General features: G+C 42.6%; 1 protein-coding gene across 1 annotated transcript in view; it reads right to left on the reverse strand.

Annotated features, from left to right (window-relative positions):
• Positions 1–14296, reverse strand: part of NUP133 (nucleoporin 133) — a 301419-nt gene that overhangs the window by 75184 nt on the left and 211939 nt on the right. The window contains exons 15-20 of the mRNA XM_040429313.1: positions 7214–7438; positions 4710–4832; positions 4409–4505; positions 4046–4288; positions 2418–2551; positions 136–294 (exon numbers count right to left, since the gene is read on the reverse strand). Coding sequence (XP_040285247.1) covers positions 136–294; positions 2418–2551; positions 4046–4288; positions 4409–4505; positions 4710–4832; positions 7214–7438 — 981 coding nt within the window. The remainder of the gene's footprint in view (positions 1–135; positions 295–2417; positions 2552–4045; positions 4289–4408; positions 4506–4709; positions 4833–7213; positions 7439–14296) is intronic.

The following is a 14296-nucleotide window of genomic DNA, read 5'->3' on the forward strand; positions in this document are numbered from 1 at the left end:
TTTAATAATTTAGAAAACGACCCTGGTCAAAAAGGAGTGTTGGTGCATAACAGAGGATTTCAATGCAATACCTAAAAATATTCATATATTAGCAAAGCAGCATTGCCAATGCGCCTAAGAGTTCATCTGGATTACCTTTTCAAAATCTTGACTGTTGATTTCGTGTAACCAGCTAAGATGCTCATGAGCTTGTAAGAAAGACGCCAGCTGTCCATGCTGAGATACTGGCTGTGACAAAAGTTTCCCACGCTTTCCCTTTTCCAAATACCAGCGAAATAAGAAATCTGAAAAATTCTAAATTTAAGAAAATGTAAGAAATTCAATAACAATAATAATAATCATAATAACAGAAAGCTTTATTTACAAAGCCAGACTGATCACTGTGGGTCTAGCTACCCAAAACCCAGGCACACAGCTGGGGAAAGGCTGTAATACATACACACACAAATTTCTCCATAGTGTCACTCTCCCAAGCAGACACTGACATTTATAGGAAACTTATTTATAGGAACAATCGAATTATCACTTCCAGTTCTCTAAGCGTTCATGCACACAATTATATGGCAACTTTGTACAACCTTAGGCCCCTTTCAAACGGGCGAGAATTCCACGCGGGTGCAATGCGATTTTCACGCATGGTTGCTAAGCAGACGAGGGATGAGTTACCTGGGACCCCATTTCCTTTATTATTTTCCATTATAACATGGTTATAATAGAAAATAATAGCATTCATTAATTCAGAATGCCAAGTAAATGGTCCATTGTGGGGTTAAAAAAAAAAAAGTAACTCACCTCATCCACTTGATCGCGCAGTCGGGCTTCTATCTTCATTCAGCAGGACCTGCGGTGACGTCACTGCGTTCACCACGTGGTGAGCGCGGTGACGTCACCAAAGGTCCTTTTCCAGCCAGGTCCTACAAGAAGAAGAAAGAAGACGAGCCCGGCTGCGAGATCAAGTGGATGAGGCGAGTTAAATTTTTTTTTATTTTTAACCCCACAATGGACCTTTTACTTAGCATTCTGAATTAAAGAATGCTATTATTTTCCATTATAACCATGTTATAATGGAAAATAATAAAATATACAGAACACCGATCCCAAACCCGAACTTCAGTGAAGAGGTTCGGGTCTGGGTACCACAGTCAGTTTTTTATCACGCACGTGCAAAGCGTATTGCACCCGCTCGATAAAAACTGAACATCGGCATGCAATCGCAGTCAAAACTGACTGCAATTGCGTACCTACTCTCATGATTTTGCCTGATCGCAGATGCAACGCATCCGGACACGCTCGTCTGCAAGGGGCCTTAGAGTGATCCTGCCTGGTAACTCATCTAAAGCACACTGTTTATGCAGGACTGTGTAATAACAACAGTTAGGTAAAGAGGAAAACATTTAAACGGCAAGCATTTTAGAAAGGCTGTATAAATCGGTACACGGTGGTGCTCTTACGGTAGATCATCCACAATATAAAACAGCAAAGAGGAATCTGTGGCACTCACCATCCGATGCAATTATCCTTTATCCATATCCTACGTACCAACTTTGAATAAAGATAATTGCATCGAATGGTGAGTACCACAAATTCTTGTTTGCTGTCAGGTTCTCTGTAATCCCATAAAGTCCAAGAAAACCTCCAGCCATTGCTTTGTTTAGTGATAACTAGTGATGAACGAAGCGAGCTTTGGATCCTAGATCCGAAGTCACTTCATTCAAAACTCTGGATTAAGGCTACATGCACACGAACGTTGTTTGTTTCCGTGTCCGTTCCATTTTTTTTTGCGGATAGGATGCGGACAGCACACTGCATGCTGTCCGCATCAGTATGTCCGTTCCGTAGTGTCGCAAAAAAAATAGAACATGTCATATTTATGTCCGTTTTAGGCATTGTATCCGCAAAACTAAACAAAACAAAAAAAAAAAAAACTGATGGCAAATGGATGTCATCCGTTTTTTTTTGGCGGATCCACAATTTGCGGACCGCACAACACATACGGTCATGTGCATGTAGCCTAATGCTACATACAGCATTAAAATGTACGGCCTCCGACAAGGCGAAGTCAGTTATTCCCGGATTCTGGTGAGACTTCGGTGAATAACTTTGGTGTATGATTTTTAAACTGGAAAACCATTTTAAAACTTGGATCCGAACTCGGCTTCGGGTCCGACTGGTTGTTGAAGGGGTTGTCCGCTTTTACTATTGATGACCTATCCTCAGGTGTCCTCATTCACTTCTATGAGTGTTCAAGTCTATTCAAGTGAATAGGATGGAGCCATCCTACAGAAATGAATGGGGATGCCATGGCTGTAATTACAATACTCGCCGTCGCAATTGCTGTGGTCAAAAGGTGAGCATAGGTCATCAATAGTAAAAAGCAGACAACCCCTTTAAACAAATAAAGGACGAAACAAACAAACCTGATCTGCAAATTGAGTCATGTAACGCTGAAGCCTGTTCTGATTGTCAGTGATTTCACATATTTGGACCAAGATATCAAAATCACAGAATTTCTCGGCAAGACTAGACGCCCATTGATGCTGACCCAGAGTTACTGCAGGAAATAAACAGATTTATAAAACAAGGCAAGGTAAAGAACTTTTCAGCTGTATTACTTTTTATTAGGTTGTATCAGTACATTTTCTCTTTCTTTAAATCAAGGTTTTGGGAAAGACAGTGGCTGCATGTACACAATGATGTGCAGTCCAGGAAGCACCGCCGTAATGTCTGCCGCATCTCCTGGACCGAAGGTGGCTCACCTGACCCAAGCTCACTGCATCATAGTGATTTATGATGTAGCAAGTACCTAACTGACCATTGGTCTATTGTACTGGACTCACATGATTATGTAATGACTACTATAGACCTGCATCATAAACCACTAGTAAGTTTGGGTCAGATGAGCTGCCATTGGTCCGGGAGATGTGGTCAACACGCAGGACATGTTTCCTGGGCTGCACATGGTCGTGTACATGAGCTCTAAGAAAAGCTTGAGGTTATTGAAGTAGATCTGTACCAAAAAACTAGCAGAACACACACAAAAAAGCATGGATTATATGGAGCTGTTTTTTTCTGCTTCCCATTCATTTCAATGGGAGATTCAGCATAAGATAGGGCAAACTGCTTCTTTTTTCCACGTGTAGTGTAAGTGCTACTTACCATTGAAATAAATGTGGGGCTGTTTTGAGGCAGTTTTAGAGCTGATTTTGAGGCAGAAACGCTCAAAATCAGCATAAAAAACCTAAGTGTGAACTGGCGCTTACAGTTCTTTCTGACAATGAGAAGCTTCAGGATTACCTACTGGGAAGGAAACATTTAAGGGGTTGTCCGGGATTGGGAAGATTGGAGTATGTGTACAACAATGCCCTAAAATGTCACAAATCGTGCCTGTCCTACCTTTACCCAACATTTGTAATGCCCAGTTTTCAATTCTCCAGCTCTCAGCTGGAAGTGCTGTGTTTCCAAGCCACATGAATTATTCAAAGTGCCTGGATGGGCGGTAACAAGGCGGCAACCAACCGCCCTAAGCCACACCACCCCTCTGGTCCAGTGACGTCCCGGGGCAGGGTGCTTTATTATGAATGAAGGAGGCAGAGCACGGAATATTAATGATGGGGCGGAGTCACGGCAGAGATGAAACCACGTGATGCTGCGCTGGGAACCACAGTGCAGTGCGGCAGGAAGGTGGGAAAAAATAAACAGATGTAAACAATGCGTGGGAGCCATGTAGAATGGTGAAAATACCTAAAAACATATGGGGGGGGGGACCTTGATCCAGCTGTTAATAGTGAGTACACTTATATAGATATATATATATATAAAAAATAAAAAATATATAAAAAGTGATCCCGACAATTCCTTGTAAGCTGGTTGTTCTGTGGCAGTTCGAAATCGTTTCAGCAGTAATGTGACATCGGTTTTCAAGTCCCTTCAAAACATTAGCAGATCTAGAAATTATAGGTTTAAATCCATGCCTGGAAAATCTGTATATGAAATGTGACTGAATTTTTAATTTGGCATCTGTGATTAAAATATATATTTGACTTACACAATGGAGATAAGAGCTCAGACCTTTTCTGTGCATATTCTGTTTCCAGAATGCTATATCTTTCTTGATCAGTTGGTTGATCCACTGATTTTAACTGAGTAACATAATCATCAAGAAAATAGTTTAGGAGTGCCACCAGCTGCTCAATCAGGTCACTGCGCAGTCTGGAATCAGCCTGAGGATAGACTTTCTTCAGAATGATGGCATGCTGACGTATAATCACTGTACGGTTACTGCTAGAAGCTGTGAATACAAAATGTGTATTGCAATATAAATTCAATAAATCCTATTGAAGCCCAAATAATGAGCTGTTCTTGCACAGACACACATATAGAAAGAACCATAATAAACTGTTCCACATACCAGTCCAGGGTATATATTCTGGCTCTTTTTCTATGCTCTCCCGTTTATAGAGTGAAGCTTTATTTTGTCTGTACTGACATGCTGCATGCAACATATCCTAGAAAGTAAAATACAAAGATTTACATCAACAGCTACAAGTCAAAGATTTAACTGCCTTTCTATTCTAAAGAAAGGTTCTAGGGCCCTAACAATACATCATCAAATACAGATCTGTAAATCTTACAGATAGCAATTCTATTTCTACTCATTTAGCACATGATTATACTCTGCAGACAACATCTAGTAATATTCCATCCAGTACCTTCAGTATGGTGTTCACATCAACAACTATATTAGCCCATTCAATAGAATCCATCATTGTAGATTGTAAATCCATCTCCTCTTTGTCAATAAGGCATTCAAAGATGAAATCCATCTGCGAGACCTAAATTTAAGATGGTTTGCAAATTAGCCTTGAGGTGTCTGCTGGGCTCAAAATGCTTTACCCACACTGAATGGCTTGAATGACTTGCCCATTTCTTAGGTACATCACAAAGCCAGATTCAAGCCTGGTCTGCAAGGATTAATTGTGGCATGTGCACAGGTAAAATATGAAGTATAAGTACAGATTTAACCATACAGTCTACAGAGGTGACAGTCACAAAAATGCTAAGACATAGCTCACACATTCTTGCTGCATCTGTGCCGTTGCAATGAAAAGCTGCGTCATGGTGATGAAGTTGTGGGAAAGGAAAAAGCATATATGTGCTGTTACAGTGTTCTTCTGTGTGCAGGACGCTTGCCAATATAGATCCAATGGCCAGAAGGCATTACATCACTATTATATGTAATCTGTATAAAGGAATGCTGGGATAGCACGTCATATAACACAACTTAATCTAGTGTTAGGAGAATAAATAACAATATATACAGCTTTCTTCATTCTCACTGAACTATGGGAATTCTAGATATAGCAGAGCGCTGTTCTCAGCTATCTCCGGAACTCCCATAGAAATGAATTGAGTGGCCACAAGCATGCCTGAACGGCCGCAGTGGGTATGGGGCCCTGTTCTTGTAAATGGTGGGGGTCTCAGCAGTAGGACCCCGAACAATCTAATAGTTATCCCCTATCGTGTTGATAGGGGATAACAATGTAACCCAGAATACCCCTATAAACTCTATTGGTGTTTAGTTTTTGTTGAATGTGTTCAATGGGTCAGTGAACAAAATAAACTGACAGCACACAGGTGGCATTCAAGTGCAGTCTGTTTTTCACTGATGGCTGTGAGATGTTGTTACTCTTCAGTTCTTCGTGCAGGTAAAACGATGTAAAATGGATGCAGTCCTGATGGAAACAAACACTGAACGCAAAACCAGATTCAACTTGCATGCAAAACCATCAGTTTTTCACTGAACAGACTCATGCCTATTTCAAACAAGCAAAGTGGTATATGCCAAAGGGGGATAGCCCTGTTGGTTGCTTTAAATAACAGAGAGAAAGGTTGGAGGACACCTTGTTATGCTAAATAATGACTTTGTGAGGTGAAACCACATCTGCTCAGATATTCGTAGGGTATGTACGTCACAAAGACTGCAGTGACTGTTTTACGTATGTCAAGCGAGAGGAATATACGTAGTCTCAGTGCCCCAATGTTTGCAGCTATGTAACAGGTGGGAGGCTCGACATATGTTGTCAGAGCCCACCTGGATCTTGTAGATCAGTGTTTAAGTATAGGGCAATAATTTTAGCCAGTATCTTAACATGTACATTTATGAAAGAGATAAAACATTAATCAGAAATTCAAGTAATCGGTCTTTGGAAAACAGGAGCACTAAAGCTTATATTAGACCTGCAGATCACACAGGCAATTGTCGGGAGGGAAGCATTCCTTCCTGGCAATCACCTGCTTGTCAGCGGAGGAGACCGTTACTATTACATTAATTAGCGATCTCCTACGTATGGGGAGGAGTGATTGCTAATTCCATTGCTCGTCCCCATACTGCATCATTGTTTGCCAGCAGCAGACCGTGATTAGACAGCACGGTCTGGTGTCGTCAAACAATGATTTTTAAACCTGCTGAAAGAATCCAATTACTCGATGACGTTTATTTGATAATCGGCGTCAGTATTACAATGCCAGATCATCGCTTACGAGCGTTAATATGAGTGCTTATTAGCGATGATCTTCGGGATTATCTGTTAGTGTGATATAGGGACTCCACTATGTGAAGGAACCTACAGTTTAAGAAAGGTCACAGATGTCAATGTCAGGGCTAGACTGGGTCATTAGACCCAGTAGCATGGTTATATGACCTGTCACCTTATGATCACGTGGCAGCTGGGACCAATGTGTAGAGCGATTGGGAAAGGCAGTAATGTAAAACTGCTTTACATTGGGATGGACTTTGTTGGTAAGTCATATGTAATGTTGCTTTATGTTTGTCCGCAATAATTTTTTGATGTTTTGTTCCCCCCCCCCCAATACCTCTGTAACTTGCTGAATCGCACTTACCTGGCTCGGATATCATTTATCACATCCAACATTATTTTTTAACTTTCCCCATTGACCACCTCCCTTTCGTCATTTTATTATGTCTCCTTAAAACTTGAATTATTTTTTTTATATAATTCGATTTTTCTTTTCTCATTGCTGAAGTGTTCATTGACTACTGCAAAATGTGGCACAGTGTTCTACTGCTGGTAATCACGAGAATTATGAGTAGTGGGTCCTACGTCAACCAGACTGTTAGAGCATAGCTAATCAACATGCCTGATTAAAAAGGCTTTTTATTAAATGAAGATATTGAAAACATTATTAAGCATACCTCTCTAAAGTACACATCAGCAGGAGTAAGATTGTGGGGGACTGAGCACATCCTCTTGTTCAGGGCAAGCAGTATAGCAGAGTTAACAAGTGCTGGAAGCTTTGTGTGGTGGTTCTTCAGAACTATTGCAGCAGATAATTTCTCTGCATGTTCACAAAGCAATAGACGAGTTGCCATGGCAGATCCTCTCACTTGACAAGTGCTTAAACGATCAAATAGTCCAACCTGAGTTTATGAGTAAAAAAATAATAAAAGTAAATAAAGCGTGTTAGAACATTTCTCAACCATACTTTAGTTCACCATCAGTAATTGATACGGAGGAGGAAAGAGCCAAAGAGAAACATGATACAAGAATAAGAGTCCCTAGCACCCTTGCAGGAGGGGCAAGGGTGCACAGAGTGGCTTGGGCCTGCCTTGGTGCACTTCCCAGTTAATTTGCATATGCATGTAAAGTACTTTTTCTCCAGAATGAAGCAATAGATTGGTAAATGAAAGGTATTATTACATTCAGCTGAGCTATTGATTTCGGTTTTACAGTAAATTCCCTTTAATGATTAAAAAAAATAACAAAAATGGAATTAAAAAGGGTTTATTTAATTATTCATCGTGCTGCCAGTCTGCAGGTCTGGCGGTCTCTCCTGCACTCACCACACCCTGGTCTTCTCCGGGGCGCCTTCGCTGCACTGTGACCTGACGTCGAACAGTCACATCAAAGTGCACGCACTACATCCTGGCGCTGTACGCAGTCAGGACACATGGAGTGCCGTGACTGGAGAAGACCAGGGAGCAGCGAGTACAGGCAGGACCAGGAGTGCTCTATTCCCCACTCCATGGTCCTACCATGTACCAGGGAGGACTTCCATAATGGAAGCGCTCACTAGTATTCCCTCCATAATAAAAATAATAATAATAATAATCTTTATTTCTATTGCGTCAACATATTCTGCAGCGCTTTACAGTTCAGGGGTCCATGTACAAACAGTCATAAATAACACAGTAACAGACAAGTCAAAAATTACAACAAGAGGAATAAGGACCCTGCTCGCAAAAGCTTACAATCTGTGAGGAGATAGGGGTGACACAAAAGGTAGAAGTGTGTAATGCAAGGCACCAACGAAACAGACCAGTGAGGATAAAGTCAAAGGGGTTTATTAACAAAATAAACAAAGTCCAGGTAAACTTCACTGGGCAAACATCGGGCAAACAAAAAAACAAAAAGGAAAGCCAGGAGTAGTCCCGATCCGCGCATAAGTCTCTGTGCAACTTGCCAGGTAAACGGATGCGTCACGGAAAGTCCTAGGTCCCACTGGAACAGTCCCATAAAACTTCAGTCAGTAGCTAGCAGTACTGACCTGCACCTGGATAAGGAAGGATAACAGTGGGCACTGACCAACATGGGAGGCCACCATTTATGTGCCTGCTAACAAATCCCAGGGCGCCAAATGTGTCCACTCCCCATAGGTCATGACCCTGCCCTACACCTGTGTACAAGGCTTTGGTCGGTCATTAATCAATTAAACAAATGCCGACCCCCTAATCTGCTTTGAACTTTCGGCCAGGTAATATTCTCTTCGCTAGTCGGCGAAGCGCATACGCGCGACTGTGTATCCTCTTGCAACCAGTTTTTGAACATAAATGCGGATGCACGACAGGCTCTGCGAGAGTGCGCAAGCGAGTCGACATGGACACCGGAATGGAATCCGCAATAGGCACCAGAGACAATCTCGGCCGCAGCGTACTGCCACTAGCCCGGCCAAGCTGTCCCCGAAAGCCATGCGGTCTTCTCCTCCGGCGCACATGCGAACGCATCCCCGCGTCGGTTCGCAAAGGGGTCGGAGCTGGTGTATCAATGGAGACACGCGTAACCTGTCCCGCAGCTCCACAAGGACCCTTTTTGGTCACACCGGAGTGCGAGACAGGTGAGGATCTTACAAAGTGCTTGTTTTGCACGATGGTCCAGCCTTCTTGGGAGAATAGGGGAGCAGATATAAAGCTGCACGAGTCGATCAGCAGCCAATATATGAAGTGCTTCTGGGTGCAGTGGAGGAGTTTGGTAGAGGATCAGGTTCAGGGAATGATAAATGGGCTATGTGTAAAGGAATTAGACCAGGGGGTGTGATAGGCCGCCATAAAAAGATGTGTTTTTAGGGAGCGCCTAAAACTGTGTGTATGTTGTGATTTAGCCTGATTTCTTCGGGTAGGGCATTCCAGAGAACCGATGCAGCTCGGGAAAAATCTTGGAGCCGTGGGTGAGAGGTTCGGATTATTGTGGAAGTCAGTCGTAACTCATTGGCTGAACGGAGAGCACGGGTAGGGTGGTAGACAAAGATGAGGGAAGAGATGTAGGGGGGGGGGGGTCCAGCACTGTGGAGAGCTTTGTGGGTGAGGAGAAGCAGTTTAAATTGGATTCTATAGTGTACGGGTAGCCAGTGCAATGAACGCCACAGGGCGGAGGCATCATAGTAGCGGTTGGACAGATAGGTGACCCTGGCTGCTGCATTAAGAATAGATTGGAGAGGGGAGAGTCTAGTGAAGGGAATGCCAATTAATAGTGAATTTCAGTAATCGAGGCGGGAATGGATCAGGGCAACAATGAGAGTTTTTGTGGTTTCCATAGTGAGAAAGGGCGGATACTAAAGATGTTTTTGAGGTGCAGGCGACATGAGCGGGAGTGATGGTGTCACACAGAGGGAGATATCAGGTTTGGGTATGTTTGTAGATCGAGAGAACACAAGAAGTTCAGTTTTTGAAAGATTTAGTTTCAGATAGAGTGAGGACATAATGTTAGAGATGGCAGAGAGACAGTCACTGGTGTTCTGTAATACAGCAGGGGTGATGTCAGGGGATGAAGTGTATAGTTTTGAAACAAAATCTTTTTTAGTAACAAGATTTTCAAAGCTGTGTACAATAAGCACATTCTAATATCCCAATACAGAAAAATAAATCTACTTGATGTACACTTTTGCGTATTGTCATTTTTGTATATATTATATAACATACATCAATAAACTCCTATACCAAATCCCTCCCCCCTTATATTCCCCCCCTCCCAAAATCCGCACTCACATTTGTGCTTCTCCCTCTCTTTAGAATCTAATATGACTATTGGACAACCATTTGCTCCATAGTTTATCAAACTTTTGCGGACTCCCGCTTTTCCGGAATATAGCTTTTTCACAGATCAACATATTATTGACTTTAACCATAAATTCTTCCAACGTCAGGCGGCTAGTCTGTATCCAATGCAACACAATCAGCTTTCTGACTATATACAACAATCTACCCACCGCTATCTTACTATACAGTCGTGGCCAAAAGTTTTGAGAATGACACAAATATTAGTTTTCACAAAGTTTGCTGCTAAACTGCTTTTAGATCTTTGTTTCAGTTGTTTCTGTGATGTAGTGAAATATAATTACACGCACTTCATACGTTTCAAAGGCTTTTATTGACAATTACATGACATTTATGCAAAGAGTCAGTATTTGCAGTGTTGGCCCTTCTTTTTCAGGACCTCTGCAATTCGACTGGGCATGCTCTCAATCAACTTCTGGGCCAATTACTGACTGATAGCAACCCATTCTTTCATAATCACTTCTTGGACTTTGTCAGAATTAGTGGGTTTTTGTTTGTCCACCCGCCTCTTGAGGATTGACCACAAGTTCTCAATGGGATTAAGATCTGGGGAGTTTCCAGGCCATGGACCCAAAATGTCAACGTTTTGGTCCCCGAGCCACTTAGTTATCACTTTTGCCTTATGGCACGGTGCTCCATCGTGCTGGAAAATGCATTGTTCTTCACCAAACTGTTGTTGGATTGTTGGAAGAAGTTACTGTTGGAGGGTGTTTTGGTACCATTCTTTATTCATGGCTGTGTTTTTGGGCAAAATTGTGAGTGAGCCCACTCCCTTGGATGAGAAGCAACCCCCACACATGAATGGTCTCAGGATGCTTTACTGTTGGCATGCCACAGGACTGATGGTAGCGCTCACCTTTTCTTCTCCGGACAAGCCTTTTTCCAGATGCCCCAAACAATTGGAAAGAGGCTTCATCGGAGAATATGACTTTGCCCCAGTCCTCAGCAGTCCATTCACCATACTTTCTGCAGAAGATCAATCTGTCCCTGATCTTTTTTTTGGAGAGAAGAGGCTTTTTTGCTGCCCTTCTTGACACCAGGCCATCTTCCAAAAGTCTTCGCCTCACTGTGCGTGCAGATGCACTCACACCTGCCTGCTGCCATTCCTGAGCAAGCTCTGCACTGGTGGCACTCCGATCCAGCAGCTGAATCCTCTTTAGGAGACGATCCTGGCGCTTGCTGGACTTTCTTGGACGCCCTGAAGCCTTCTTAACAAGAATTGAACCTCTTTCCTTGAAGTTCTTGATGATCCTATAAATTGTTGATTGAGGTGCAATCTTAGTAGCCACAATATCCTTGCCTGTGAAGCCATTTTTATGCAACACAATGATGGCTGCACGCGTTTTTTTGCAGGTCACCATGGTTAACAATGGAAGAACAATGATTTCAAGCATCACTCTCCTTTTAACATGTCAAGTCTTCCATTTTAACCCAATCAGCCTGACATAATGATCTCCAGCCTTGTACTCGTCAACATTCTCACCTGAGTTAACAAGACGATTACTGAAATGATCTCAGCAGGTCCTTTAATGACAGCAATGAAATGCAGTGGAAAGTTTTTTTTTGGGATTAAGTTAATTTTTATGGCAAAGAAAAACTATGCAATTCATCTGATCACTCTTCATAACATTCTGGAGTATATGCAAATTGCTTTTATAAAAACTTAAGTAGCAACTTTTCCAATTTCCAATATTTATGTAATTCTCAAAACTTTTGGCCACGACTGTACTCATCTGTCCCTATTTCAGATACATATCGCAGAATACATATTTTGGGGTCTTTATCTACCCTAACTGCCATGTTTTGTTTTATGGTCTCTATTATACCTAACCAGAACCTATCTAGACATTGACATTTCCATATCATGTGAATCAAATCCGCTGGTTCCATAGAACAGTGTTTCCCAACCAGCGTGCCTCCAGCTGTTGCAAAACTACAACTCCCAGCATGCCCGCACAGCCAAAGGCTGTCCGGGCATGCTGGGAGTTGTAGTTTTGCAACAGCTGGAGGCACATTGGTTGGGAAACACTGCCATAGAACATCTCTGACAGCACGCGTCTGTTCTGACCCCAATGTATTTTAGAAATATTTGCGTTTTGTATACTCTGAATAATGAAAAGTTGGGACAGCTTTACCTGTTCACTCAGTCAAGTCAACAGAATCGCCTCTAAAATATCCTCCCATTGCCCCTGCGACTGTCACGATCAGTGTCGGGGGACACTCCACACTGAACACAGGAGGAAAGGGGAACAGAAACTGGGCCTGGAAACTAGGGAAGAAACAGGTCACCTTCTAGACAACCCTAATCCGGGCCCTAACTATCTATCAATATGAATAGACCTTGAAGGTAGGAATATTCATATGCAGGATACCTAGGCCTTTATATCCCTATAATGCCCTGGAGGTAAGGACCAGAGACAACCCATTCCTCCCAAGATGTACGAATGGAAGTCTCTGTCTCTGGCCCAGGAAATATAACAAAACACAAACAAACGTGACACTTAACTTCTGTAGAGACGGACGAGCAGGAACACCAGAAACAAACTCACACCAGCTCAGCCAAACACAAATGAAGCTATCTACCGCATAGTCAGAAGGGTGGGGGTCAGACTATAAAGGGTAGAAGTGATGACCACTGAGCAACAGCTTAGAAAAGGGAAGTAGTCATTAAAGGGGTTATCCCACTTTGCGTTTTTATACTTACCTGCTGCCACCGCGCGTTCACTTCCTGGATTCTGGCTGGGGGCGGGCTTCATCTTGATTGAAGTCTTCTCCCGGCCGGGCCGCGCGCTGGACTGAACGCGCACGCTGCCGCGCATGCGCAGCTCTGTACTATTCTGGCCGGGAAGAAGTCACCGTCGCGCATGCGCGGCAGCGTGCGCGTTCAGGACAGCGAGTGGCCCGGCCGGGAGAAAAGAAGAAGTCTTCTGGGCAAGCGCGACAATCGGGATTTTGCGGAAGAGCGGTGGTTGTAACCAGGGGAGACCGAGTCACAACAATAAGGTAAGTGGGGATGAATTTTCTCCTAATCGGTGGGAATTTGTTAATAAAGTATATTTACAAAAATGATCACTGTCAAATCATTAACAGATTTAACAGTGATCATTATGATGGGATAACCCCTTTAACCTTATGAACACTGAATCAAGAGAATTCAAGGAGGCTGTTAGAATCCTCCACGCTCAGCCAATCTCCTTGATTTCCTGACATCAGTCACCCGAGGGACCGTAACAGCGACATCCCCCCACATCTTCTTCCCACTTTTTCATTCGAGTCAACGGATGAGAGATCAAGAACTTATCTAGTAACAATGTATAAAGCATAGATATGAAACCTCTCTTTTCTCTTCCTGTAACGATACATTTTTGGGCCGTTTAGCATTGATAATACCTTTTTTCCTCATGGTGTCATACATAACGTAGCTGTAAATATTGGTAAAAGCTCGTTCGAGGAATTTGGAATTTCTCCTGTATATCTGTAAATGATTTAAATACCCCGCCTTCTACTAAATTGCCTATCCTATGGATCCCTTTATTTTCACAACCCTGAAGGCCTGACAGTGAAAGGAATTCCGGAAGATGAAAGTTATTCCAAATCTGGGCTAACTCGCTAACGCCTGTCACGCCTCTCAGCTGCTTGACCTTCTTATAAGGCTTATCAGAGGGAAATGATCATCCAGCGTATGCTTTCCCTCTCTTTCCAGTAACCACATTAAATCTTACCTCCCCATTTTTTTGCCGTAGAATCTGACTAGTCATATCTGCCAATGAGTAGTCTTTCCATCCCTTAAAATGCTGACACTGTGCTGCTAGGTAATAAATCCAGGGATTTGGTACTGCCTTAGTTTTAGAGTATTTTAATTTTTCCAGTTTGATCCTTGGCCGATATCCTCTCAAAATAAGTTCTCTAAATATAGAGTTAATTTTAAGAAATCTGTCTAGAGGTAAC

The sequence above is a fragment of the Bufo bufo genome, chromosome 4 (genome assembly GCF_905171765.1).
Source record: "Bufo bufo chromosome 4, aBufBuf1.1, whole genome shotgun sequence".
Classification (NCBI taxonomy): domain Eukaryota; kingdom Metazoa; phylum Chordata; class Amphibia; order Anura; family Bufonidae; genus Bufo; species Bufo bufo.